This window comes from Alternaria dauci, chromosome 3, assembly GCF_042100115.1.
Source record: "Alternaria dauci strain A2016 chromosome 3, whole genome shotgun sequence".
Classification (NCBI taxonomy): domain Eukaryota; kingdom Fungi; phylum Ascomycota; class Dothideomycetes; order Pleosporales; family Pleosporaceae; genus Alternaria; species Alternaria dauci.
Window position 1 is genome coordinate 1,795,855 of NC_091274.1, and position 25,068 is coordinate 1,820,922.

Sequence of the window (25,068 nt, forward strand, 5' to 3'; positions counted from 1 at the left end):
CATAGTACACGCACGCTTGCACCATCAAGACCCGCATAAGCAGATGCGGCATCTCAAAACCTTGTCGAAGCGAGCGCGACACCATTCATCACACATACATGCCAGCGTTCATACCACGCTACACGAACTAGAGCTCCCGGCAAATCCCCACTCTTAGCCGACTTGGAACATTTTCATTGGACTCTCGGTTTAGCTTTGATGACGATGGCGGGCAGGGGTATCATTCCAAGGTTGGACCTTGGTTGTAGTGGTTGCGTCAAACCCATCATGTCGACAGTATCGAAAGAAGTAGTTGACATAACATTCTCTTTTATATCCACATGGAATGCAAAGTCTATTGTCGGTTGCTCTATCAAAATGAACATGCCAAACCCGTTGTATTGTCCAGGATCTAACAAAGACGCGCACGTCGTCTATCTCTTCCTTTTCTCTTCCTCCTCCTTCTTCTTAGCCGCAGCCTTCTTCGCCTTCTCCATTCTCCCCACCGCAGCCTCAGCTCCAATTCCACCAAACACTAGGCCAACACCAAGCCACTGCATGCCCGTGATTTCATGGCCAAACCACCACACACTCCAAACCATTGTCAGCATCTTTCTCGTAACCGTGACGGTAACGAGCAGCAACGAGCTGAAGTGAGCCAAGGTATGGAAGATGAAGACCTGGCCGATGGCGCCACAGGCCGAGAACATGAGGACGTCCCAGCCTACGGCGGGGTAGGTGGTTATGAAAGAGAACGCGTCGGAGAGTTCACCAGAGGTAGAACGGGGGTCGAGTCCGATCCAGGAAGCGAGGGGAGTGGAAGCCAGGAGAGGGGTGACGAGGAGGTAGGAAACTGTTAGTGCTGTCGACATGATGTTCTGCGCGCACATCATTTGGGGCCCAGTGAAGCCTTTGAAGCTGCTGAAGATGTGGTCCTGGACCGTGTTGGTCAGACCGTCGAAGAGTAGATTGACACCGAGTAAAACCAGACCGATGGTTTGCGACGCGTCCGCATTGACACCTTTCTTTGCGGCTTTTTTCGCAGTCGAAGGGCTGTGCAGGGTGAAGACGGCTACACCCAAGGTTACAAAGCCAACGACGGCGTACTTGTACATGGGGTATCGCTTCTGGAAAAGCGAGATGTGGAGGAACATGACAGGTAGCAGCTTGCAGCTCTTAGCCAGGATGAAGGTGACGTAGTCGATGTGCTTCAGACTCGCGTATCCGAAAGGAGAGGCGAGCGACGAGGTGAGGGCGATTCCAAGGAGCGGCACGAGTATGTCTTTGGAAGGGAATATAGGGAGCACTTTGCGGAGGCCGGTTTTTGGGTCTTTCTTCGCCGAGAGGTTGAGGTATAGGAGGCCGGTCATGGCAGCGAAGGCAGATTGGACCGTGTTGAGGAAGATGGAGTATGTGAAGCGCTCGTTCTTGGGGCCGTGGGTGGTAGTCGTCAACCGCTCTTGGATCCACGCCCAAGTCATGCTGTCTTCCTGTCAGCCAGGATTCGCCAATCCAATCGCCTCTCGCGCCTTGTGACGTACAAACTTCCGTATATACCGGCGACGCAGATTACCAGCTGGAAAAGACCTGCTTCCTTCTGCTCCTGAGGATTCCGCGCATGGAGCTCCGCCTGCTCCTCCAGCTTCTGCTCGATTGCATGCACTGCGCCTCCATTGGTATCGTTGACCTTGCGTCGGACTGCTTCTGCCATTTCGGGTGCTCTGTTGCGGTTGTTTCTCCACTGACGCGTTGGTGATGGTTTCGTGGAAGGGGTGCGCGCGCGTGCGCGTGGGAGGTAGGGTACACTATAACTTGTTTTGGTGTATAGAAAGGAGTGGACAGCGCAGTGAAGAGCGCGCGAAGAGAAAAGTCGGGCAGACGGTGTTTGTAGAGCGACTGCGGGTGAAAGCGAGGAAAGTACACCTGTCTTTAGATTTACATTGCATTGACCAAAGATTCAACCGTGGCATCATCCAGGGCGCCGGAGCTAAGACGGAGCTAAATGAGATGCGGCACGAGCCATGTTTGAGCCTCAGGGATACCCGCTTCGCTAATTCAACCGATGCGGGGGCGCGACGCTTCACTCGGCCTGTCGGCGAGTTGTGCGAGCAGACACACACAACACGTCTGGGAGAAGAAGTGTGTTTCGGTTCAAGTCTGATTCGATGGTATCGTTGATTTTGTAGGTAGATATCTATCTAGGTAGTGGCTAAAAGCAGCGTCAAAGCCGCGAAGCGTACCGCCCCAGCCGTCATAAAGGTCGTAAATGCTCGCTAAGTCGATCAAGAAAAACGCGCCAAACGCCAGCAGATGCAAACCCACTTTTCCTCCCAAAGAGCCCAGCCAGCATGCAGCTCACGCCTCGCCTCTGACAATCTTCGCAACAGCGCTCTTGACGAGCACCCACATGGGCCCAGCGTTGACTTCCTTGCCGCCACCTTCCTCCATGCCGCATTTCCTCTTCCATGCGTCCCTCCACCCTCGCTCAGTATCCTTCTGCTTGAGCCTCATCAACTGCCCCGCTCGCTTTCCTTGCCTTCTGTACCCCGCCATGAACGCATCCCATTCTCTCCTCTCCTTGACGAAAATCACTACACCGTTTCCTGCATCGATTGGCTGGCTGCCCCCAGACAGAATCCGCGCCTCCCACGCGCTACCCATGGACTGGAAGGTGAAGTTTGAGCTGTGCAAGACATAGTAGCGTTTTCGCTTGCCGAATTTGGAAGCTGCGTTGGAAGAAGGCGTAATCCAGTGTGTCGCGCGAGAATAGATGCCGTCTGCCAGTGCTTCGTGAAGAAGCTCAGAGGGAATGTATTGTCGACACTGGAGGAGAAGCTTGTTGCGGAGCAGACTAATGTCAATGTCTGGGTGGGCGGTAGGTATTTGTGGCGAGTGGGAGAGAAGTGCTTTGGTCTGTGTGCGCGTTGAGCGCGCTGGTGGTTTGGATATGCGTCCCGAGGCCCGTATGACTGTGACTGGGTTGCTGAATTGGTGGGGTGTGATTGTCTGTGTTTGAATAGGCGCCATGGCGGTAGTGGCTCTCAGGTCAGAAGAGTGTTTTGGTGTGCAGGCTGTGACAGGTCTTGTATTCTTCAGACCGTGGTTCCGTACTGTGCCGGCTGGGAGTAAGGTCGTCGACTAAGAATTTCAGGGTGGAGGAGCAGGAGCGAAGAAGAGAGGGAACATGCGGTCAAGAAATCATCTTTAACCATCATGCACCCCTTCCTAGAAGAGCATAGCTCCTGAAAAGAAACAGCTGCCATCCCAGCCTTCGGAAATCAGTCGGGTGCCAAATCTGTCTCTGCCCTTAGTGCCCTAGTCTACCAATCCCTGGGCCCGATCCTGGTCTAGGCAAGCACAGAACAGTGGAAGGATTAGCGAGCCCTGCCCGCCGAACCTCACCGTACAGTATGGGGCGTGGGGGACTGTACAGCGCGTGCAGCGACAAACTCCTCAACTTGCTGCTGCTGCTGCTGCTGCTGCTGCTGCAGGTACATGCACGCGTCGTGGCATGTTTCGCCGCGAGCTTCTTGCACGCTGTCCATCTGCACAGCCGAGTGTACGGGGTGCAGATCGCTTGTCATGCGCAGGTGCTTCGTCCGAGCGTGACACTAATGACGTACTGCGCCTGAAGGGTCCAACCGTTCGGACAGCCTCGTTTTGCACGTCCAATGCTAACCTCATCTCTCTCTGGGCACCATCATCTTCAGACTTTCCCAAGCACCGCATCATGCATCCGAACTTGGACATCATTATCATCATCGTCATCATATAATTCTAGATATTTGTAATTGATGTTGTTTGATTCTATCGGAGTGTCGGTGCGGAGAGCAAGGAAGGGGGAAAGGTGTTCGGGTAAGGAGTGAGGGAGTGATTAGGAAGGTACATCATCAGAGTGTCGTAGTAGAGACCAGGAGATGGCGAGAATCATCTCACTTCTTCTCCAGCTCTTCTCCAGCTCTTCTTCGCCAAGAAAACCCAAGGATGGATGTCAGAGCTGCTACCCATGAGCAGATGTACAATCCGGATATCAAAGGCCATAACGTCATGACATTCGTGAGCCGCTCAGCGTGCACTCAAATCTCTCTCGACAATAGGAAGAAAAGTAAACAATGCTCCAGACAATCCATGGTATCCATCAGTAGCAGCAAGTAAGAAACTAAGCAAATCCATGCTTTTGTTGACGATTTTCCTCGCCTCCATGACTAGAGGCATAAGTGCAGATGGCGACGGATGTAAAGAGTTCGCACTGTATAGCGAAGCCTGAGTGGCCTCGGGCTGTCTCGCCACTCCCGAGAGAGCTAGCAAGGCCCTCAGGGTGTGGCGACAAGGCCGCGAAACTCCCGACGGCGCCGATGTTGGGTAGCATATGCGTTCATGGAGCCGTCTACTCCTGGGCCTGGCTGCGACGCATCTTCTCAGCCTCCAAGTTTTCATAGAGGAGATAGAGCGCCTTCTCGTTGGCACTGGCACTACCAGTGATGGTGAACATGCGCTCGCCAGTGTCGTCATGGGGTGCCTTTGCAATGGAGATACGGGCGTTGGAGGTCTTGCGGATCTCGCTGATCTTGCTACCGCCACGTCCAATGATACAGCCGACCATATCAGAAGGGATACTGATATTCTGAGTCTGCATCTCTTCGCCATCTTCGGTATGCGTTGGGGGCGGAGGCCTGCTCGCGGCGTCGGAGCCAGATCGTCGGGAAAAGGCAGGGGGCGAATCACTGAAGTCGGCGCCATGACCAGTGCGGTTGTACGAGCGTCCGCCCATACCACCGCTGGGTGCGCCACCACCGTTGGAAAGCGGGACGGGGCCAGCACCAGGCTGTACCCTGACGGCAGGATTGTAGAGGACAGTACCGTAGCCGCGCTCGGAGTCGTCGATGAGACACTTGCCAATCTCCCAGATAGCCTTCTCAATACCGCCAGGCGATCCTTGGACTTCGACGATGCGCTCGGTGGACTGGGGGAGCATCTCCTTCTGTGCAACCATACGAACGCCAGAGGCATCCTGAATCTGCTTGATCTTCAGGCCCTGGCGACCAATGATGGTGCCCATTTGGTTGTGCGAGATGAGCAGGCGGATGGCTACAGAAGTTAGCTTGGTACCAGCTCTCAAACGCAGCCAGGTCGTTGGGCGAGCGCCGTGGTTTCGCAATTGTACATACGATGAGTGCCATCTGTGCGGATAACGCCGCCCATGCCCATTGCAGGAGCGCCTTCGAGCAGACCTTTGGCGACTAGGCCGTAAGCCTTGGCGATACCAGAGAGGCTGCCAGTGACGGAGAGGACACGGTCATGAACACCTTGAACAACCTTGCTGACACCGGCGCGCACGCCAGTCTCGTCGCGCAGGTCAGCAACGTTCTTGCCCGCCTTGCCAATAATGACACCGGCCTCCTTGGACGAAACAATGGCTCGCAGGGTGAGCTGCGACTCGGCGTATTCCTCTTCGGTGCGCGGAGCTACCTCGCCCTCACCGTCGATGTTGAGGCGGTCCAGCTGGTCGGCGACGCGGCTAGCATCCTGACCGGGACCGGGCTGGGGTTCTTCTGAGGACATGTTGTGGAGATGGCCTAGGGAAGCGCTGCAGCTGCGGTTAGTGACGTAGTTTTGCGACACGCGCAATGTCGCGATACTTACAAGGGACGGAGTTTGGTCGTGGAGACGGGGACGAGACCTGGGTGCGGCAGGGAGGATGGGGTGAGGAGGACGGGCCGAAACTCTCCAGACTATCTTGTCGAACGTCAGCAATTGAGTCGAGGTTTGTGTTTGGAGGTCTGCATATAAGCTACTCACTGGCGATTACGGAAGTGGCGGGGGAGGTGGTCGGTGCGGGATAGCGGACAGGTAGATGAGAGGAAGAGGGGGGGAGGAGAGGGCGCAAGGGTAGGTGGGAGCGGAGAGGAGGGTTGGGGGGCGCGTGGGAGAAGAGAAGAGAAGAGAGGTGTGTTGTCGGAACCAGTTTGGAGCGTGGAGGTAGAGTGGAGGTAAGGTGACGGAGGGAGACGAGGCCCTGGGCCAGAGCAATATTAGGGCGGCAGATGTAGCTTCTCTTAGCGAGACGGACGAGCCTTGCCGTATTCACAGAGATTGCAGATGCTGGGAAGAAGCCACAGGGGACTCTGCGCATTTCATGTCCTTGTTGCAGCAGTCGACACCGTTTCTAGGGGGGCAGTCACCATGCATGGCCTGCAGGCGTGAATGCATCGAGCTGTTCGCAGGTACCGGTATCGCGCGCCCCATCATCGAAGCACAGAACAGAATAGACCCCGCGTGCACAGGCCTTGAAAACGGCCACGTCCCCACGAAGATGCAGCTAAACCAGAGCATCCAGGGTATTGGCTACCGATGTGTGGACTGTGAATGCATCGTGCCGGTTGGAATCATGATTGGCTGATATGCGCGGATTATCCACCATTCAATCATTCAACTCGGCTTTGAAGACACTGCGACTACGCCTACCTATGCACATTCCCCTACTACCATCAATCAACGCCTGCCATCTCAACACCGCCCAATGCCTCCATCGCGTGCAAGACCTACTTTTGCGCATCGAAAACAACCTTCTGCACCTTCATCTTGTCGAACAAGTCATAGCCCTCAACCGCTTCGCTCAATGGCATGACCTTGTCTGCCATGAATCTACCATGTGTTAGCCATCAGATTTGTTCCATGTCCCAGCTCCAAACGTACCCAAGCTTGTCCTGGTGCCGCTTCAAGCTTTCCAACGCCTCTTCGAACACACTTCTCACAGGACACCTTCCCATCTGAACCCTGACGTTCTTGTTGTATGCCTCGTTTCCGGTCCAGGGTATCTCGCCATTATGCACACCGACAGAGCTGATGATGCCCCAAGGTCGGACAAGCTCGTAGCCCATGCGAAGGGCAGGCGAGAGTCCCACAACTTCAATAATAATGTCCGCACCGCGACCATCGGTGAGCTCTTTGACACGCTTGTCGAGGCCCTCGCGATCAGTTTGGAAGTTCCAGGGCTCCGCGCCCAGAGATTTGGCAAGTTCCAGGCGAGAGGGAACGGAATCGACGGCGAGAATATGTTTTGGCTTGCAGTCGGTGATGTTGCAAAGTGCGCAGAGAGCTACAGGGCCACAGCCAATAAGCACGACGACACTATCCTTGATCTCTTCTTGCGTGGAATATTGGAAGCCGTTTTTAGCTGCAAACATGCCTGTGGGGAAGATATCCGCCATCAGAACTAGGGCCTCGTCTTTGATGCCAGATGGTGCTTTGACGGCCGTAGAGTCGGCGAGAGGGACTCGGACGTATTCTGCCTGGCCGCCATCTAGGGCAGGACAGCCAAAGAGCTGGCACTTGACACATCGCGAAGAGAAGCCGTGGGTGCAGTAGAAACATTCTCCGCACGAGGTTGTAAATGGCGAAACAACACGATCCCCGACTTTGAGTTTCTTGACCGATGAGCCCACTTCGTGAACGTAGCCGGTAAACTCATGACCCATGACGAAATCGGTAGCAGATGGTTGATGGCCGCGGAAGACATGCAGTTCGCTTGGTGTACTTGGTCAGAGATGTAGCTATCATAGGTGCTGATTTCAAGTACCTGCCACACAGTGCCGTCTGTGAAGGATTAGTAGGAACTGATGATACTGATACTGAACAGCTGATGTACCTTTTCAACCTTTACGATGATATCCCCTGCATCTTGAATCTTTGGAATCGGCCTGTCTTCGATCACCACTTTCCCCGGTCCCTTGAATACCACTGCTTTCATGTCGTGTTAGAGTAGTGCAACTGATTATCGATGGTGAGATGGTGAGATGAGCGTGACGAGGAACTAAGACACCCGTTTGAATTGAGAAACTAAAAGCGACCAAGTGGAGCTGGTGGACTGCCTATAAGGCGCGATATAGGGCGCGCGCTCTGACGACATCGGACGCGCGAGATGGGTTCCTCGGTGATGAGATGATATGATAGCTTCTGCCCCGCCGAGGTTCGACTGCGGGGTAAGGACCACGGGCAGTGGGAGCACATTGGCTGCACGCGTGTCTCATAGCTCAAACACCATAGCTGTGGTAGTACGCTACATCTGGAGACATGTGGGAGATGCGTAGACCGGTGTCGTGAGCTGATGAATTGCGTGATTCGGTTCTACGGACTTGGACGGTTCAACGCTCCAAGAAGCTCGAAGCTCGAAGCTCTTTGCAGCTCTCCGCTACTTCCGCACCAACCCGCCAGCTCATGGATAAAGAAGACAGCAACAACACTGCAGGATCTAGCGTACCATGTAAAAACACCCGAACGCCTTGTCGGAAGTTCAGTCAAACCTAACGCGTAAACGCCTTTCGTATAATCCAAAACCGTAGCGCCATATCCAATCCAAGACTCGCAACAGATAGCTATGCAAAATAAACGACGCAGACAACATGTAGTAATACGGCTCCTCCCCTTAGGTGACTGTGCATAGGAGCTCCTCCTCGAGGATGAACTTGCCCTCCTTGTACTTCTCGCTGGCCTCGTATGCCTTGTCGTACTTCCAGCCGACCGTCTCCTTGCACTGGCGACAGTGGATGTCGCGTACTATGTGACGCCCTGTAGTCATGTTGCGCTCGTTGGGGTCGGATTCGGTAATGTTTACGACCGTGTCAAAGAGATAGGCCTTGCCGTGCTGGCCACGGAAGTTCTTGGTAATGTTAGCATTCTGCTGATGCGTGGAGTTGCGAGTATGCTGACCCTGCTGAGTATGTCATCATGGTTGGAGAGGTGCGTCTTGCAGTTCTTGCAGCCGTAGATGCGCGACGCGGTGGAGTTGAGGTAGATGTTGTAGGTGAGTCCCATGGTGATGGACAGACGATCCGACTCGCTGATTGTGGGCTGCTGGGGCGTGGAAGATGCGTTGTGACCGTGGCGGTAGTCGGAGCGGTAGTCAGAAGTGGCCGCTCGTTGCTGGTCGCCGCCAGTCATACGTGCTGTTGGCGCGGGTGTGTGTGTGTGTGTGTGTGTGTGTGGGTTTGTGGAGGAAACGAAAGTGGCGGGAGGGGGCTAGCGGCGAAGCGTTTGAAGGGCTCCAGGTCTGTGGCTCCCGCTGTTGCGCCCAAGCGCGATTGCTCTCTTGGGATCTGGAATGAGGCTTTGGATCTGGCCTGGAGGTGACGCCGCTCTGCCGGTAACTGATGGCACGTGCACACTGAGGCGGGATGACGAAGGCGAGGGGCACTAACGGGTAGATGGAGCGCGGCAGCAGTGTGACGGGGACGTCAAGTTGGGCTGGGTACTCTACGCAGGTGTTTACGTGGCATGGGCTGAGACTTTGTGGAACAAGACGAGGCAGAGTGCTACAGTATGCGAGAGCTGCAGGATCGCTGGGCTAGTGCATGTGGTGAGATGGAGCGGGGCCGTTTGGGAGGAGTAAGGTGGTCAGCTGGCGACGCACGCCGACGGCATTGTAATCCAAACTCGAATGAATCATAGTAGGGACGTGTTCTGCGTTAGGACTGAGGGCATCGAGTCGACTCGAGTATCAACATTTGGACAGTCGTTGGCCAGGTGGCTCTGATTGGTCGCGGGCATGCTGAGTTACCTCTTTGGGAACCTGCAGCCGATCGCGCAGTCCCCCGAAATGTTCCTCTGCGCGACGACGAGTCATGTGATAAGCGCTCGTCTGCTACGAGACTCCGAGTGGTTTCTCGGTGTTGTTTTGCGTGTCGTGGGTCGTCTTCGGAGAGCTTGACATTGGCACACAAAGGAGCAGGCTGGCCGCCGGTAAAGCAACGCACCGACCGAAATCAGCCGCCGAGGGACGGGAGTGGACAGAGATTCGCATCCTCCATGCACGGTGTTGCTGTCCTCTGTTGACGCTGCGGCTCCCAACCTCTCTGTGCGGGCGTGGGCGAGCCAGAGGCCACACACGGTATAGCTGTCGACTGAGGGTGCAACGGCTCTGGCCATGCAGGTGCAGTGTATGGCGGCGCGGCGTGCAAGCGATCATCAGCCCCAGCCTTCCGATGCACGTCCGCTGCGGCTTGCCCTGGTGGCAGAGGTGTTAGCGGGCTTTAACCTCGCTGATATGGAACATTCTAGCATCGTTTTTAGGACCAAAATCCCAGCTTAATTTTTATCCGCCCTGGATCTCAACCACCAGTCGCTGCCGCCAGACTAAATTTCTAGTGACACCACCCAGGCCGCTATCCTTTCCGCAGCTCGCCCCCATGGTTCTTCCCTCCTTCTTCGCATCCTCAAAGAAGTCGTCCAAGACCAGAGACATCCCCAACCTTGCCCCCCGACCTTCACCCCAGGCTGCCTCGGGCACCCCTCCTGCCTCGCCCGACAAGCACACCCACTCGAAGCTCAAGGACCGCGAACGCTCCTCCAGCCGCCGCTCGAGCTCGTACTCGTCCAAGCGGTCCTCCAAGTACGACCGCGACTCCCACCCGCTCAATCTGCCGCCCGAGGAACGCCAGCGCCTGTCCTCGCAAATGTCCGCCATGGACCAGCCCACGCCCCAGCCAATGGACGTCGACAGGGAACGCTCGTCCTCGCCCGCACCCTCGAGCCCCCCAGCAGACGCCCCAAAGACAAATGGCGCCCACGGTGCCCCGGACGGGCCCGCTCCTCCACCCCACAGATACACAAAGAGCCCCCCGCCGCCCACTGCAAACTACGCTGCCACCCCCGAGGCGGCCACCCCGCCGGCCGAGCCCCCGACCATAGACGCCGAGGAGTACAAGGCTGCCGGCAACAAGTTCTTCAAAATCAAAGACTACCCGCGCGCCATCGAAGAATACTCCAAAGGTGCGTAGTGATACTTGCCATGCATTAGCCGCAGCTTTGCACTACAGCACACATACACACACACACATACACACACACACACACACCAGGCAGAGCTCCGGGCTAACCAAATCCGCAGCTATCGAGGCCGACCCCAAGAATGCCACCTACTACTCGAACCGGGCCGCCGCCTACATTTCCGCCAACAAGTTCTACGAGGCCATGGAAGACTGCAAGATGGCCGACGAGCTGGACCCCAATAACATGAAGATCCTGCTGCGGTTAGGCAGAGTATATACAAGCCTGGGACGGCCAGACGAGGCCGTGCAGGTGTACGACTCCATCAACGCCACAGCCAAAGACAAGCAGCCCGCCTTGACAATGCAGAAACACCTGCGCATGGCCGAGGACACTGCACGAAACGAGGGCTCCGGCTCCATGGTCATTTACGCTCTCAACGAGGCCGAGAAGGGTCTCGGTGCTGGTGTAGACAAGCCCCGAAAGTGGCAGCTTATGCGGGGAGAGGCACACCTGCGCATGGGTAATGCCAATGCGCTTGGAGAAGCACAAAACGTTGCCATGTCGCTGCTACGGTACAACAACCAGGACCCGGATGCTCTCGTGCTCCGCGGCCGCATCCTATACGCCCAGGGCGAGAACGACAAGGCTGTCCAACATTTCAGACAAGCGCTTGCCTGCGACCCTGACTTCAAGGCTGCTATAAAGTACCTTCGCATGGTCCAGAAACTGGACCGCATGAAGTCGGAAGGCAACGCTGCCTTTAAGGCTGGCAGGTTCCAAGAAGCCATCGACACCTACACCCAGGCGCTAGAAGTCGACCCCTCAAACAAGGGCACAAACTCCAAGATCCTCCAGAACCGAGCCCTTTGCCACAGCCGGCAAAAGAGCTGGAAGCTGGCTATTGCCGACTGTGAGAAGGCGCTGGAGCTCGACCCGAGCTACACAAAGGCACGGAAGACCCGGGCGAAAGCCTTGGGCGAAAGCGGCAACTGGGAGGAAGCTGTACGTGATCTCAAGGCCATCCAGGAAGAGAACCCGTCGGAACCTGGAATCGCCAAGGAGATCCGCGATGCCGAAATGGAGCTCAAGAAGAGCAAGAGGAAGGACTACTACAAGATTCTCGGTATTGAGAAGGACGCCACGGAGCAACAAGTCAAGAAGGCATACCGAAAGCTGGCCATCGTACATCACCCCGACAAGAACCCCGACGACGCGGACGCTGCAGACAGGTTCAAGGAGATCCAAGAAGCACATGAGACTCTGAGCGACCCACAGAAGCGTGAACGGTACGACTCTGGCGCTGATCTCGTCGACCCCAACGACATGTTCGGTGGGGGCGGCATGGGTGGAGGCATGGGTGGTGGCATTGACCCAGAGATCCGTAAGTACTGCAACCATTATGAGAAAACTTTCACACGCTAACAAAATACACAGTCATGCAAATGTTCGGCGGTATGGGTGGAGGCATGGGAGGCGGCCGTGGCGGCGGAGGTGGATTCCACTTCAGCACCGGCGGCGGCGGCAGTCCATTCGGTGGCATGGGCGGTATGCCTAGTGGTGGTCGAAGAGGAGGACCCCCTGGCGGCTTCCCCTTCTAAGCGCCTCCTTTATACCCACACAACCACGACGACGACGCTCCGTCTCAAACACATCATCCTCTCTTTGATTCGTGTGTATACCCTTGGCAGAACGTTTCCGACAGATTTCATTCACTGGCGTTGGATACAGGAGATGCGCGAGCAGTAGATGCATAGACGGCCGTTCGGATCGCTCTCCTGTATTTGGTTGGGATGCGAAGCATTGGTTTTCATGTTGGCTTCCGAGAAATTTAGCATTGCCTGGCGTCTCTCATTACTATCTTGTGCATGAAATCCACTTCCAAGAAATGTCTGCCGTATGTGCCATGTTGGAATTGGTAGTGCAATGCGAAATTTTAAAGTTAATGACCAAGGGATTGCCCTTGTGCTTGTGATGTGCGGATAGAGATGGCCTCCTGACACAAGGATAAGTCGCAATAGTGTTCATATACAATGGTCATTGCGGTGGATTATCTATGTTGTCGCACTGAATCGTGTGCGAAAGGAGCCAATGACGTCATACACACTAAGACATCGCGAAAACCGACTGGTAACATTTCGCGTCACCTTGATTTCCATAGTACACGACACCTCAATTCCCATCTTTTCAACACCTTTAGTAATCATTTTATCTAAAACTCTTCTTACAAGCATTTGTTTAATACTAGCACCGTTTCGCCTAAACTCCAAGCTGATAAAATCCACTCCTTGTTTCCCAAGTTAGATTTCCGCAGGTTTTTAGATGCGTCCAAGGAGAGAATAAGGATTATTCAAACTGCACCAGAAACAACTCCTCGGATAATTGTTTAAAGAGAAGAACTTTTTGATCTACACCTCCTGTATTCTCTACAAATCGTGCCACAGAACTATACGCTTGGATGTCTGCAATGCAACCTTCGAGACGCGGCCGTCCCAACCGCCAAACACCCGCTTCAGGACCATCACGAGGCGCCCATACACCGCAGGGCCGCGGCGACTCCACGCCATCCTCCATCTACAACTCTGACGCCAACTTCCATGTCCCAGATCCGCGGGGACGAGGACGAGGACGAGGACGAGGACGTGGTAGAGGAGGCCGTGGCAGACCAAACTTCAGACCAGATCCAGACTACCCCCCGGTTCCGTCTTTCGCTTCCCTCAACCCCGGTACAGCTGTTTCCATTGTCCTCAAACAAGACCAGCCCACCGGACACCAAGTCCGCGGTATCGTAGCAGAACTGCTAACGCGTGGTGATCATCCCCGGGGTGTGAAAGTAAGGTTAAGAGATGGAAGGGTTGGGAGGGTACAGAAGATTGTCTCCGAGAGTGAAGGAACGCAGGGTGAGGCTGTTGTTGGTGGTGCTGAAGCAGGGCTGGGTAGAGACGGTGAAGGCGGGGGAAACAGTGTGGCGCGGAGACCGGGGAGGATGATTGGGGGGCGAATAGAGAGGGATATCAGGGATGAGGACGAGTATCTTTATGATGAAAGGAGGAGGAGACAGCCGGCCGACGTGGGAATGTTTGCTGCGCTAGAAGAGGCGGATCGGAGACATCAGGGAGGTGGGAGTGCAGAGTCAAGGGGGCCTGAGGTTGCGACATGTCCGGTGTGTGGAGAGTTTGAAGGAGATGAGGCAGCGATTGCATATCATATTGAGGAGCATTTTGCGGGATGAGGGAATGGGAAACGACGGGTTGATCAGCCATTTTTCTCTATTCGAAAGTGCCTTCTATGTACATGATGTCGACGGCTGGCATCAGGGTCGCACACTCGTAGCGGGTCGTACTCACTCATTGCCTGCCAGAGTCGCTTCTCCGTTGGCGGCGACATTGATACCGTTAGATCCACCAATAGACTTACTGCCATCCGAACCCTCTGTGATGCCCAAATTGCCACCCAGATTTTCCGCATTGCCATCCTGACCGAGAGTGATACCAGACTCTTCAGAGAATCTTTCAGATTCTTCAGTAGCTTTGACACCATTTGACTTTTCTCCCTTTGCCTCTTGAGCTTCTTTTTCAGCTTCCTTCTTCGCCGCCTCTCCTTCGGCACGTCCAGGCTGGTTTTCTGTACCAGCGCCAGCGCCAGCGCCAGCCTCAGTTTCTCTCGGCTTTTGCTCTTCGGTAGCAGCGGGCTTCTCTCCTTCAGTTGCAGGCTTCTCTCCTTCAGCAGCGGGGTTTCCCTCCTCAGCAGCAGGCTTCCCCTCTTCAGCAGCGGGTTTTCCCTCCTCAGCGGCCGCGGGTTTCTCGCCCTTTGTCGCTGAAGACCTAGGTGCCTCTTCAGTCGTCGCTGTACCGTTGCCCTTCTGGTTTCCACCGAGCTTAAGGCCGTCGCCAGTGATCCCGCCATCTGGACCACCAAGAGTGAGTCCTCCGATCATGAGACCACCTCCACCTCCTTGTTTCTGAGCTTCGCGATGGCGAATTCTCCCGTTGCTCAACGAGTCTAGACTCTGAAAGTCTGCGTCGCGTCGAACGGGGTGCGCCCGGTACGAGCGGGAAACAAGAGCTGCTTTCGTCTATCACACGTGTAAGCATATGCTACGGACCAAGACGTTGTAGGAGTCCAAGTTAGTATAGGGTCCGGATGTACTTACTGCCCATAGTGTCCGTGGAGGAACGACGAAAGCATCTACACACGATATGGTCAGAAGACCGAGAGTCAATTCCAGAGAGAGCTTCATGTTGGCTAATTGGATGTTTTCGAATAAGGTTGCGTAAAGAAGATAGCTGTCCGGCAGCGGGATGAACAGGAAAACAAAATGGATTGAAGATGTTGCCAAAAAGTTTGTCAACGATCAGCTGAAAATATGCACTGTATGTAAGTCCTTTCCAAGCCCATAAGTTCTAGCGACATATGCTTACCCCAATCATCGTCTAGTTCGTACATTTGCATTGCCGAAACTTGCATAATGGAACGCATCCACGACGTTTACAGGTCAGCTTGGCAATCGCTAGTGGTCGAAGTACTGTGTCAAACGCCAATGCGCGGCAGGGTCGACGACTCGCTTGGACGCTGGGGTCGCTCATGTCTCAAAAGCGTCGCAGGTCCCGTCTGGGTCCTGATGGTCGTGTTCTGAATACAGCATTCAGCCCTTGCAAAGCCGTCTTGGAGAAAAATAAGAGAAACAAGTCATGGCTAAGCTTCCGGATCCCACTTTTGTGTGATGCTAGGAAAACCAAGGACGAATTCGAATAGAAATGCATGTGCAGTGTGGGTGCACGGGATCTGTGTCGAAACAGAGTCTACGAATAATACGATTCCTCTGTTCAAGAAACACTCAAGATGTTGCTGCGCGCATCGAAAGACCTGTTAGGTGACTGCAGGTTTGCCCTCGGCCGGACATGATCGGAAGTCCACGCACCGAGTTCACGATGACCTCCACGAGGGAACAGAAGCACGCAGATGGAAAGGGAATGCAGGCGACAGTACAGGATAATGACCCGGAAAGAGACAAAATGGCGATGGGCTTGATGAGCGGGACGTGGCTGTCACGACGAGGGTGGGCTAGCTTGGAAACCACGCGAAATTGACACGCTAGCGACAATGACTAAGCCTATGCCACGAGATTCTCGCGGTCGACTGTCCATGAGGGATCTCTTTGGCTCACACCTTATGTCAGTATGTCACGTCATGACGCCCCTTCATTAACTGTTTCGAACAACCATAGGCCTTGTACAGGTCATTGTGGTGCTGTATTAGCTGGGACTGTACCATGTTTTGTTCGAGCGGACCTTGAGAAGGTGGGAAGATGAGTTATGATTTCCGGACTTGCATCTCGTGCTACGGCTTAATCGGCTTCAATATGATTTTCCTGTTCAATATGTGCATCAAGCTGACACAAAAGTAGACAGCTACAACTGTCCAACTGCGCTTGGAGCAAAACGAATTCGTGTATTTCAAAACTCGTCAAGCCAAACCTACTCATGCTGGCACGTCTTAGCCGTTGTAGAGACGCTCTCCTTCATCCCTGTACTGCTGGAAAGCCTCGTGTAGTGACTCCACAGTCTCACCAGGGAAGAGATGCAGGAAGAATGCGTACCCTTTCTTGCGCTTCACCTTCCACATGAACAGCTGCCGTTTCGCGTCGTCGTTCCAACCGGTAAACACGAATTGACCCTTGCTAGTAGGTGGGGGGTCTCTCACAATGTTGCTGGGAGGTGCAGTAGAGGCTTGTGAACCGGGACTGGATGCGACAACAAGGTTCTGAAAGGAAGAGTCTGTGATATGATGGGTTAGCGAGAAGCCTAACAATGATTTGGAGGCCGTCATTTACCTGCGCCACGATTCAGATAGACTCCTAGGCCTTGTGCTGGTTCATTAAAACCAAGGCCGCCCAGGTCAGGTGGTCCTCCCAGCGCCGGAATTCGCCTGCGGTATTGCGAAACTGGCGCAGTCGAGGAGCCTTCAGAAGCCTGTATATTACTTCTATCTGACCTGGTATCTGGCTCAGCACGATAAGGAACCACAAATGCCTCGCCGGTCCAGACTCTGCCGTCTACATAGCGCCAAGCCTGGTCTGGGTCTTCCCACGGGGGTTGGGCCGCCGCTGGAGCTATTCCAGAATGTCAATTTAGTGTTTTCAGATAGTGGTATGTTCATTTACATTGATTGTATAGTTGGCTGACTGATCCACGTGGCTGCATAAACGAATAGGCAAAATCTCCGTTATTGTTTGGGAAGAGGGATCCGTCCAGATGTTTCAGGGGACAATATCCATGATCACAAGGCTCTGTTGATGGGGATTTACTGTTCTCGTTTGGTGTATCAGCCATCTGTAGTATGGTGGAAGTGTTAATTGGGTTTTTTGTCGAAGAGCAAAGAATACTATAGGAGAAAAACTTATAGGCCCCAAGAATGGATAAACCAGGGAAATGTCGATGGTGATCACGAGTTTGTGGTCGCTATATCGATCAAGTGAAGGCTGGAATGGTTGAGTCAAACACTACTTTGCCACTCAAAGACGACTTCACCTTGTTGTTTCTGCAGTCACCTACAATCTGCCACTCCTTTATTCAATAACATTCGAAAGTTTGCTCATATCAGTCCGCGTGTGAAAGATGATCATCTGCCACGCGAGAAAGCTGACTATTCCTAGGCTATGATGGATTATGGCGCCGCACCTGATATCGCTATCGGCATCATGCGATAGCAAAAGTCAAAAGCGAGAGAGCATACTGATCAAAAGCGAGAAGTGGATCCGATGGTCCAACTTTTGCAGTCCGGCCACATTGAAAGCCATGAATTTATTATTGAAATCGTCTTTCCATTCCCTTCGTAACAGTGGGCCGGTCTCTTCTCCGACTTACTCGTACTTTCTTGAACACGAATCTCTTGGAAATGAGGACACATGGTCTCCTGGATCAGACGTTCTGGGGTACTGGTAGTTCTGCGAGGCGTGACTGCCTTGATCCATTCGAGTGGCAATCGGCTGCTATCCATCATATAGCATATTGCCAGTGTATCCTATGACCACGGCGGATGGGCTTGGGCTTGTTGATTGAGTATAGCGAGATTCGGTGTGGTGAATTGTGTTAGTCTTTAATGGTAAAAACCAACTTAGCTCGTACGGACCGTTACCACCACTGCGGCGGCTTTATCTACACTGTGCAGTGTGTCGCATTGCGTCCAGTAGAGCATGCGCAACTTCTTCCTTGGAAGGTATTACATATGCTCACACCCAAGTACAGTTGCCGGTAAAATGGTTATAGTCGGAAATTACCAACATCATGACCAATATTTCGAATGTAGGAGAAAGCATATGGACAGAATCCTAGAGCAACTAATGTATCGTTTACAGCGACGTCATGCCGAAGAGTTCATGGCAACCGGTGCCTGGGTGGTAGGCCAAATACAGTTAGCGTTCTGCGCCACAGCTGCGGCCAGACGTCGAAAACCACATAACGTCATTGTTCTCCATTTCGCTTCACAGGAGCTGCCCACTTCCTACAATCCAGGCTGCAGACGTCCTTCTTCTCACACAATCAAATTTGAACAGCTCGCATTCCTGTACTGCGGTTAAGCGATACTTTGTCCATTGAACTGCAGTTTCCTTACCCTCAGGAGTTGATACAGCAGCCTCTAGCTCGACTGAGCACGTCACCCAACTCTTCCACAACCATGGCAACGCGTCGTAAACCCGAGAACGACATGGACAATGGTGTGCCTCTCACAGCTGGCATGCCCGGCGGCACCATTCGCTCACCGACCTCATCGGCGCGCCGCTCTCCCTTCCTCCCTACGCGCCTCGAAGCACAACTCATCGCCATCTACCCGTCGACACTCCTCCTCGGTAGCGTCTTCAGCATACTTTCGCCCTCCAATCGAGCTGCGCCCTATTCCGCAACGCTGCAATCCCACCCCACCGAATTCGCGCCCTCGTACTTTGCGCAAAAAAAGAACATCTTCAATGTATACTTTGTCAAACAAGGATGGTTCTGGACCACATTGGCATTCGCTGTGTTTGTTACCTTCCACCCCGGCTTCGGTCAGGGTGCGAGCGCGAGGCGCATCCGAGCGGTCATGCGATATGGTCTTGTGACGACTTGGTGGTGCTTCATGACACAGTGGTTCTTTGGACCGCCGCTAATTGATCGCGGCTTCCGGTTCACTGGAGGTCAATGCGAAGTAATAAGAGATCCTCAGGCGAGGGAAGAAATGACCAACACAAGGGAATACATCACGGCTGCGACTTGTAAGGCGGTTGGTGGAACCTGGAAGGGTGGCCATGACATCTCTGGACACGTCTTCTTGCTTATTCTTGGCTCATCGCTTCTGTGGCTGGAATTCCTGCCTGCGTTGACGCGTGTAGAAGGGCTGAGAGACGGAAGGTTGATCACTTTGCCAGATGGCAAGGTCGCGAGTGTTGCAGTGGAGAAAGAGCTGGTAAAGTCCGAGGGCGAAGCTACCGCGCGTGGCGTCAAGTTCGCGCTCGGTGTTGCGGCGCTGATGTGGTGGATGCTTCTCATGACGGCCGCCTACTTTCACACTTGGTTTGAGAAGTTCACGGGCCTCCTAGTCGCGTTCGTAGCGCTGTGGACTGTCTACTTCCTCCCGAGAGGCGTTCCTCAGGTCAGAGCGTGGGTGGGTATGCCTGGAGTATGAAAATTCTAGTACCGAACGGCAGGAAATGGCGGTGGAAATTCATCTTGCAGATCGCATTGCGGCGATCGCAAAACAAGCCGAAAGCGGCAACGAAATAGACCGCATGACGAGTTCATGAGTAGACGAGTCAAGCGCTTGAGCAAAAACATAATGGGCATAGTATTGTTTAATAGCATGTATCAATGCTTCATCCCGTGTTCGATAACAGGCCTCGTTAGGTTGTAGACATCATTTTCGAGCAAAGGATAGTACAACTTCAAAACGAAACCAAAGGTACTCTCTTCGCCGTTGTCGCAAACACTAGGCATTCCGGGAATCCCTCCGTGCCGCCCTCTCCACGTTTTTGGAGCTACGTCAACGGTTTTCTAGCGACAGGCATGTCGTGTTCCGGGCAATACAAGGCTAGTGCACCTGGTGTAAGATGGCAGCTGCAGCCTTTGATGGGACTGTTGACCACATCTACCGCGGCTAAACCTTGCATCGACCCAGAGTTACACCGCACTCATCTCCAATTGGTATTCTATCCGATCAGTTTCGCCCGCTTCACCCAATCACCTGATTCTCCGTAGAGTCGCATCATGGGAAAGTTTGTCTGCGACCCCAGACTTTCCCCACTTCCCCTCACGATGATCAAGTCATTGCATCCGGATTGTAAGCTAACCATGCAGCATTGGATGTTGGGACAAGTACTTAATGGAGGTACCTTGGCGAATTTTCGCGACTGTTGTTCATCTGCGAAGATTCGCAATGTATGGTATGAAGGGTTTTTGCGTGCTGAGCCTTTTGGCCAGCGTTGTTGTTGGTCAAGATGGTATGGAATGGGTTTCGGATGCGACGGAGACGGTTGCTGACCTGGGGCAGCTATTTCGGCGACTGGAACAAACTTCACTTTGACCGCTGATGGCATGTCCTACCTCTTCCATGTGGATACCGAGTCTGGAGATCTCATCTCAGATCATTTTGGAGGACCGACTGACGACTTCACACCGCCGGCCTACATCCTCCCCTATGGATGGCACGCTGGAATATCCAACGATCGTCGCGAGTTTCCCGACAGCGGTCGTGGCGACTTCCAACTACCGGCGATTCACATCGAGCACGCTGATGGGGATACGGTATCCGCATTTCGTTACCAATCTCATGCCATTACACAGGGAAAGCCTTCGCTACCAGGACTACCTGCCACCTACGGAGAAGCCGGCGACGTAACGACGATTACCGTATACATGTACGACAACGTTTCGGATGTTTCGGCGGCTTTGTCGTATTCGATCTTTCCCAAGTACAATGCTATTGCGAGAAGCTTTAGCATCGCAAACAACGGTACTACCGATATCGTCATCGAGAGAGCATCGAGTTTTAGCACCGACTTTCCTAATCTAGATCTGGAGATGATTGAGCCGCATGGTGATTGGTCACATGAATTCCAGACTGTGAAGAGGAAGATCGACTACGGCGAGACTTCGTAAGTCGATATCCTAAAGTGTTGCTACAGTGCGACTGACAAAGGGCAGATTCCGAAGCACAGCAGGATATGCGTCGCATCTTCATAACCCTTTCTTCGCTTTAGTTTCCCCAACTACCACTGAGTCAACTGGAGAGGCGTGGGGATTCAGTTTGGTTTGGAGCGGCAGCTTCGAGGCTACAGCCCAGCGCTTTTCTAATGGCTACGTACGTGTACTTATGGGCCTCAATCCGCTTCACTCCAGTATTCGTGTGGCGCCAGGGGAGATGTTTCAGTCTCCTGAAGCTGTTGGGGTATACTCCTCTCAAGGCATTGGGGGCGTATCGCACTCGTTTCACGACCTCTATCGCAGCCATCTTTCCCGTTCTAAGTTCACGGATCAAACCAGACCAATTCTACTCAACTCTTGGGAAGGCCTTAGCTTTGATATAAACGAAACTTCTCTCGTCAACCTGGCCGGCGAGGCTGAAGAGCTGGGAATCGAGCTCTTCGTGATGGACGATGGATGGTTCGGTGTGGAGTATCCACGCAACAACGACTCTCTCGGTCTGGGAGACTGGACGCCAAATCCGGCCAAATTTCCTGACGGTCTCGGCCCGTACGTGGAGCAGGTCAACAGCTTCACAGTCTTGAACACATCATCAACCGCTCTGCAGTTCGGTATAGTGAGTTCCTCTGCACGAACTACATTCGAAACATAAGCTGACTTTTTACCTCCTTATTAGTGGGTAGAACCAGAAATGGTCAACCCCAATTCGACACTGTACCATGAGCACCCCGACTGGGTCTTGCACGCAGGAAAGCACCAGAGATCGCTGACCCGAAACCAACTCATACTGAATGTGGGATTGCCTGAAGTGCAAGACTTTATCATCAGCTCCGTTTCTCGGATTCTCGATTCTGCAAATATCCAATATGTGAAATGGGACAACAATCGTGGCATGCATGAGCTTGCCCATCCATCTGACGACTACATTTACATGCTCGGTTTATACCGTGTGATTGATAATCTTACAACGAGTTATCCCAACGTGCTCTGGGAGGGCTGCGCATCCGGTGGAGGCCGTTTCGACCCCGGTCTGCTCCACTACTGGCCTCAACACTGGACCTCCGATAACACGGATGCATCGAACCGTCTCACCATTCAGATGGGCACATCGCTTGTCTATCCACCTTCCGCGATGGGATGCCACGTCTCCGCTGTTCCGAACGGCCTCACACATCGCAACATCAGCATCGAGTACCGCGGCCATGTAGCGATGATGTGCGGTTCTTTTGGTCTTGAACTCAACCCCGGGGAGCTCTCACCCGAGGAAGCTTCGGCTGTGCCTTCGATCATGGCGCAAGCTAAAGCCGTAAATCCTGTGGTCATTTCTGGTGCCTTCTATCGCCTTGCGCACCCAGATGTTAGCAACTGGCCAGGTGTGCAGTTCGTCAGTGCAGACGCAAGCCAGAGCGTAGTGTTTGCGTTCCAGCAGCTGTACATGATCAAACCGGCTGCGCCTCCGCTGAGATTGCAAGGCTTGGACCCCAAAGCAAGGTATTACAACGATTTGGACAATGCAACGTATAGCGGGGCCACATACATGAATGGTGGACTCAATATTCAGTGGCCAATGGGAGATTATCAGAGCAAGCTTATCTGGCTGAACAAGGTCTGAACAACTTAATGTGTACGTACATTAATACCATAATCGAATCAAATTCGCCAATGGCGCACCTGTATAAAAACATCTGATCTGGCTCAGGAGCGCCCATAGGAGGTGCATTTCCTAGATTTCAGCCAATGGACGACGGTAAACTGTTTCCCACCCAGTTTCTGCAATAGCCTGAATCTTCTTATCATCGATGACCCTGACCAGCTTTTCACACTTCTCTCCAGTGAGCACAGCGACGTACTGGTCCTCCAGCTCCTTACTAACCAGATGGTACCGACAAAGGTACGCGACGTAATTGACCAGTGCCTCCAGAATAGGATCTATAACCGCGTCCTTGTGCGCCATCTCAGCAACAATGATTAATTCATTAACTTCGAGAGGACGACACACAAGACCACTGATATAGCGTTCGACGACATGCTGAGTATATTGAGCCATCCCCAAGGTACGGGCTGTGAGGTGGAGTTCTAGACCCTTCTGGAGGTTGTTGGGTATGGGAAGATCAGTGTACTCTTTATCAGTACAGATCTTTCGCAGCCACCTCGAGATGGTACGCATCGATTCCAACGTGACGTCCCTATGATTGCATCTGATTGATTTGGCTTCTGGATAGTCGCTTATATGCTGGCGGAACGCTGGCGAAGCAGCAAGGAAAGCCAGCTTGGGGAGATTGACTTCCACCTCTTTACTGTCGGGATCAAGTACTTCCAATTTGATAGTGATGTGTGGATACAACTCTTTGCGAGTGGAGCCTGACCAGTTGCGGAGATGGTAGCCGCCGTTTAGATTTTTCAAGTCTCTCAGGACTCTATTGACTTGACCGGCGGGGGGAAAGGGATTCAACAAAGACGCTTGTCTTGGGGACATTGTGTCGCTGAGAATCTTTACGTTTCATGGGCTGGCTGGTGTTGCTGCTGCGAGAATGGGTAGACATTGTTGCAGTGTGCTGTGCTTCAATGCAGGTTTAGAGTTGGCGTATGGATATATCCAGCACTGACTAAGATTCTCTGAAAAGGAATATTTTTGGGGTTTTTATAGATCATCGGGAGAGATTCGCTCAGGCGTTGGTCGGTAACTGACAGGCGGGAAAGAGCTTAGCTACGAACTTGAATGAATGCATCAATGAATTCAGGTCCATACACCCATGAATTAGGGCATTCGCTAAAGGTGAATGATGAAGCAGAAACTAATAGACGGCCGCACAGACCTGCTGGAAGGGCCAAGGTGTATTCCAGATCACTCTTGTGGCAACGAGTGGAAATTGTGCTGGATTACCCTGATATTCACCTGAAGATTTAGTGTAGAGATGGGGCATAGTATGACTTGGGGTTAGGATTTTGCAGGACGTGCCTGAAGGTGACGGCAAAGTACGATGTGACCGATACCGCAGATATGCTCGGCCGCTCGCGACTGGAAAGGAATCTGGTAATAGATTGCACAGTGCACGCTGCATCTGCTCGACATGCATCGTCCCCTTTCTTTAGGATATCGAAACACCTATTCTTACTTGTTGCGCAGCCCACTAACTTGGGAGGAGCAGCTTGGTGGTTTCGACGGGTTCAAAGTATGTCTAGTCGGAATGGCGGTGTTGCTATTGATAGCTCTTGATGCAGCGGGGCTCTGCTGGGTTGCTCCGTTGGGGCCCCACTAAACTCGATGCACCCGCGGATAGCCCCCCATTGGCGGCGATAGCCAACACAAGCGCCGGCACCCGTGTTGAGAGGGCAGCGTTCCGAAGATGGGTACAGCGCTTCTCCGGTCAGGAGATGGGGATGGGGTCTGGGGTGACGGGCCAGGTCGATGCGCAGGCGGGATGTGTTGGGTTGCGCGGGCTGGATCTTGGTACGGTCCACGAGGCACATGGAGATGTTGGTGGCGGTTGTAGGTGTATATAGCTCTGGTCGCATGTCTCTTGTAGTTTGTCGAGGCAGCAGGAGGGAGCCAGCGTCAGCCAAGATGCAGCTTGAAGCGCCATGGACCTGTTGGATTGGATAGAGGGGTCGACCCTGGGTCTTCTCTCGCAATGCTCACAAGGATGTCTACCTAGTCGAAGAATGTATTCGAGTCCACACATCGCCCTGATGTCCATAGTAAGCCCTAAGGCAGTTGTCGTAGGCTCGATAGACTATTGATTCCATAGAGCACCTGCTGCAGTCGGGAATGCACTCGTATGCAGGCCAACGTCAGTCGAGAGGTACGGGCGGCAATGTAGACGCAGTCACCAACCAGCGATCGACTCAGACGCTCGATGCTAAGCGTGGGAGATGAAACAGAATCAAGGGGCCATTCATAAGAAGAGCACCTTCAGCGCTTGCGGAAACACCCAACAAGACGTCTTGCATCTTGTCTCGTGGCATGTTGCAGACCCAAAGGTGCTCGCAAATTGGAGCATCATCCACGCCGCAAACCCGTTGAGGGTCGTCTGCGCGCACTCGCCACTACCGACTGTTTGTCTGGATCCGTTTCATGCTTTATTGGCTGCGCGTCGATATTTGGTTGCTATTAGTCCACGCGTCAAATGAAGGGCGGCGAGGCTCTTTG

At 53.4% G+C, this 25,068-nt stretch overlaps 8 protein-coding genes across 8 annotated transcripts; 3 read left to right on the plus strand and 5 right to left on the minus strand.

The window, feature by feature from the left end:
* Positions 1–315: 315 nt before the first annotated feature.
* Positions 316–1,934, minus strand: ACET3X_004249 (uncharacterized protein). The gene is made up of 2 exons (XM_069450432.1): positions 1,521–1,934; positions 316–1,461 (listed from the first exon to the last, which is right to left on the minus strand). Exons 1-2 carry the CDS (start codon positions 1,688–1,690, stop codon positions 414–416), a joined length of 1,218 nt encoding a protein of 405 aa, XP_069308227.1. The 5' UTR covers positions 1,691–1,934; the 3' UTR covers positions 316–413.
* A 205-nt stretch (positions 1,935–2,139) lies between these two features.
* Positions 2,140–3,211, minus strand: ACET3X_004250 (uncharacterized protein). Its single transcript, XM_069450433.1, has one exon. The coding sequence runs from the start codon at positions 3,004–3,006 to the stop codon at positions 2,335–2,337; it is 672 nt and encodes a 223-aa protein (XP_069308228.1). The 5' UTR covers positions 3,007–3,211; the 3' UTR covers positions 2,140–2,334.
* Positions 3,212–4,366: 1,155 nt separating this feature from the next.
* Positions 4,367–7,729, minus strand: ACET3X_004251 (uncharacterized protein; the record flags this gene model as incomplete). Its single annotated transcript, XM_069450434.1, has 9 exons — positions 4,367–5,067; positions 5,148–5,566; positions 5,623–5,659; positions 5,704–5,715; positions 5,779–6,104; positions 6,526–6,624; positions 6,676–7,506; positions 7,559–7,575; positions 7,628–7,729. The coding sequence occupies 9 exons, from the start codon at positions 7,727–7,729 to the stop codon at positions 4,367–4,369; spliced, it is 2,544 nt and encodes an 847-aa protein (XP_069308229.1).
* Positions 7,730–8,099: 370 nt separating this feature from the next.
* ACET3X_004252 (uncharacterized protein) lies at positions 8,100–9,258 on the minus strand. Its single transcript, XM_069450436.1, has 2 exons — positions 8,689–9,258; positions 8,100–8,638 (listed from the first exon to the last, which is right to left on the minus strand). Exons 1-2 carry the CDS (start codon positions 8,917–8,919, stop codon positions 8,405–8,407), a joined length of 465 nt encoding a protein of 154 aa, XP_069308230.1. The 5' UTR covers positions 8,920–9,258; the 3' UTR covers positions 8,100–8,404.
* Positions 9,259–10,049: 791 nt separating this feature from the next.
* Positions 10,050–12,689, plus strand: ACET3X_004253 (uncharacterized protein). Its single transcript, XM_069450437.1, has 3 exons — positions 10,050–10,746; positions 10,865–12,127; positions 12,181–12,689. Exons 1-3 carry the CDS (start codon positions 10,164–10,166, stop codon positions 12,342–12,344), a joined length of 2,010 nt encoding a protein of 669 aa, XP_069308231.1. The 5' UTR covers positions 10,050–10,163; the 3' UTR covers positions 12,345–12,689.
* A 1,397-nt stretch (positions 12,690–14,086) lies between these two features.
* On the minus strand, positions 14,087–14,983 carry ACET3X_004254 (uncharacterized protein; the record flags this gene model as incomplete). Its single annotated transcript, XM_069450438.1, has 2 exons — positions 14,087–14,818; positions 14,897–14,983. The coding sequence occupies 2 exons, from the start codon at positions 14,981–14,983 to the stop codon at positions 14,087–14,089; spliced, it is 819 nt and encodes a 272-aa protein (XP_069308232.1).
* A 3,271-nt stretch (positions 14,984–18,254) lies between these two features.
* On the plus strand, positions 18,255–19,640 carry ACET3X_004255 (uncharacterized protein). Its single transcript, XM_069450439.1, has one exon. It carries the CDS (start codon positions 18,421–18,423, stop codon positions 19,402–19,404), a length of 984 nt encoding a protein of 327 aa, XP_069308233.1. The 5' UTR covers positions 18,255–18,420; the 3' UTR covers positions 19,405–19,640.
* Positions 19,641–20,030: 390 nt separating this feature from the next.
* ACET3X_004256 (uncharacterized protein) lies at positions 20,031–22,530 on the plus strand (the record flags this gene model as incomplete). The annotated part of the gene is made up of 4 exons (XM_069450440.1): positions 20,031–20,055; positions 20,266–20,869; positions 20,919–21,534; positions 21,595–22,530. The coding sequence occupies 4 exons, from the start codon at positions 20,031–20,033 to the stop codon at positions 22,528–22,530; spliced, it is 2,181 nt and encodes a 726-aa protein (XP_069308234.1).
* Positions 22,531–25,068: the final 2,538 nt, after the last annotated feature.

Excerpts from the sequence above, each read along its gene's own strand:
- ACET3X_004250 (XM_069450433.1), bottom strand. The coding sequence starts at position 3,006 with ATGGCGCCTATTCAAACACAGACAATCACACCCCACCAATTCAGCAAC.
- ACET3X_004255 (XM_069450439.1), top strand. The coding sequence starts at position 18,421 with ATGGCAACGCGTCGTAAACCCGAGAACGACATGGACAATGGTGTGCCT.
- ACET3X_004253 (XM_069450437.1), top strand. The coding sequence starts at position 10,164 with ATGGTTCTTCCCTCCTTCTTCGCATCCTCAAAGAAGTCGTCCAAGACC. Across the intron at positions 10,747-10,864 it reads CATCGAAGAATACTCCAAAG|CTATCGAGGCCGACCCCAAG; the intron begins GTGCGTAGTGAT and ends CCAAATCCGCAG. Across the intron at positions 12,128-12,180 it reads TGGCATTGACCCAGAGATCC|TCATGCAAATGTTCGGCGGT; the intron begins GTAAGTACTGCA and ends CAAAATACACAG.
- ACET3X_004249 (XM_069450432.1), bottom strand. The coding sequence starts at position 1,690 with ATGGCAGAAGCAGTCCGACGCAAGGTCAACGATACCAATGGAGGCGCA. Across the intron at positions 1,462-1,520 it reads GCCGGTATATACGGAAGTTT|CATGACTTGGGCGTGGATCC; the intron begins GTACGTCACAAG and ends ACAGGAAGACAG.
- ACET3X_004252 (XM_069450436.1), bottom strand. The coding sequence starts at position 8,919 with ATGACTGGCGGCGACCAGCAACGAGCGGCCACTTCTGACTACCGCTCC. Across the intron at positions 8,639-8,688 it reads ATGATGACATACTCAGCAGG|AACTTCCGTGGCCAGCACGG; the intron begins GTCAGCATACTC and ends AACATTACCAAG.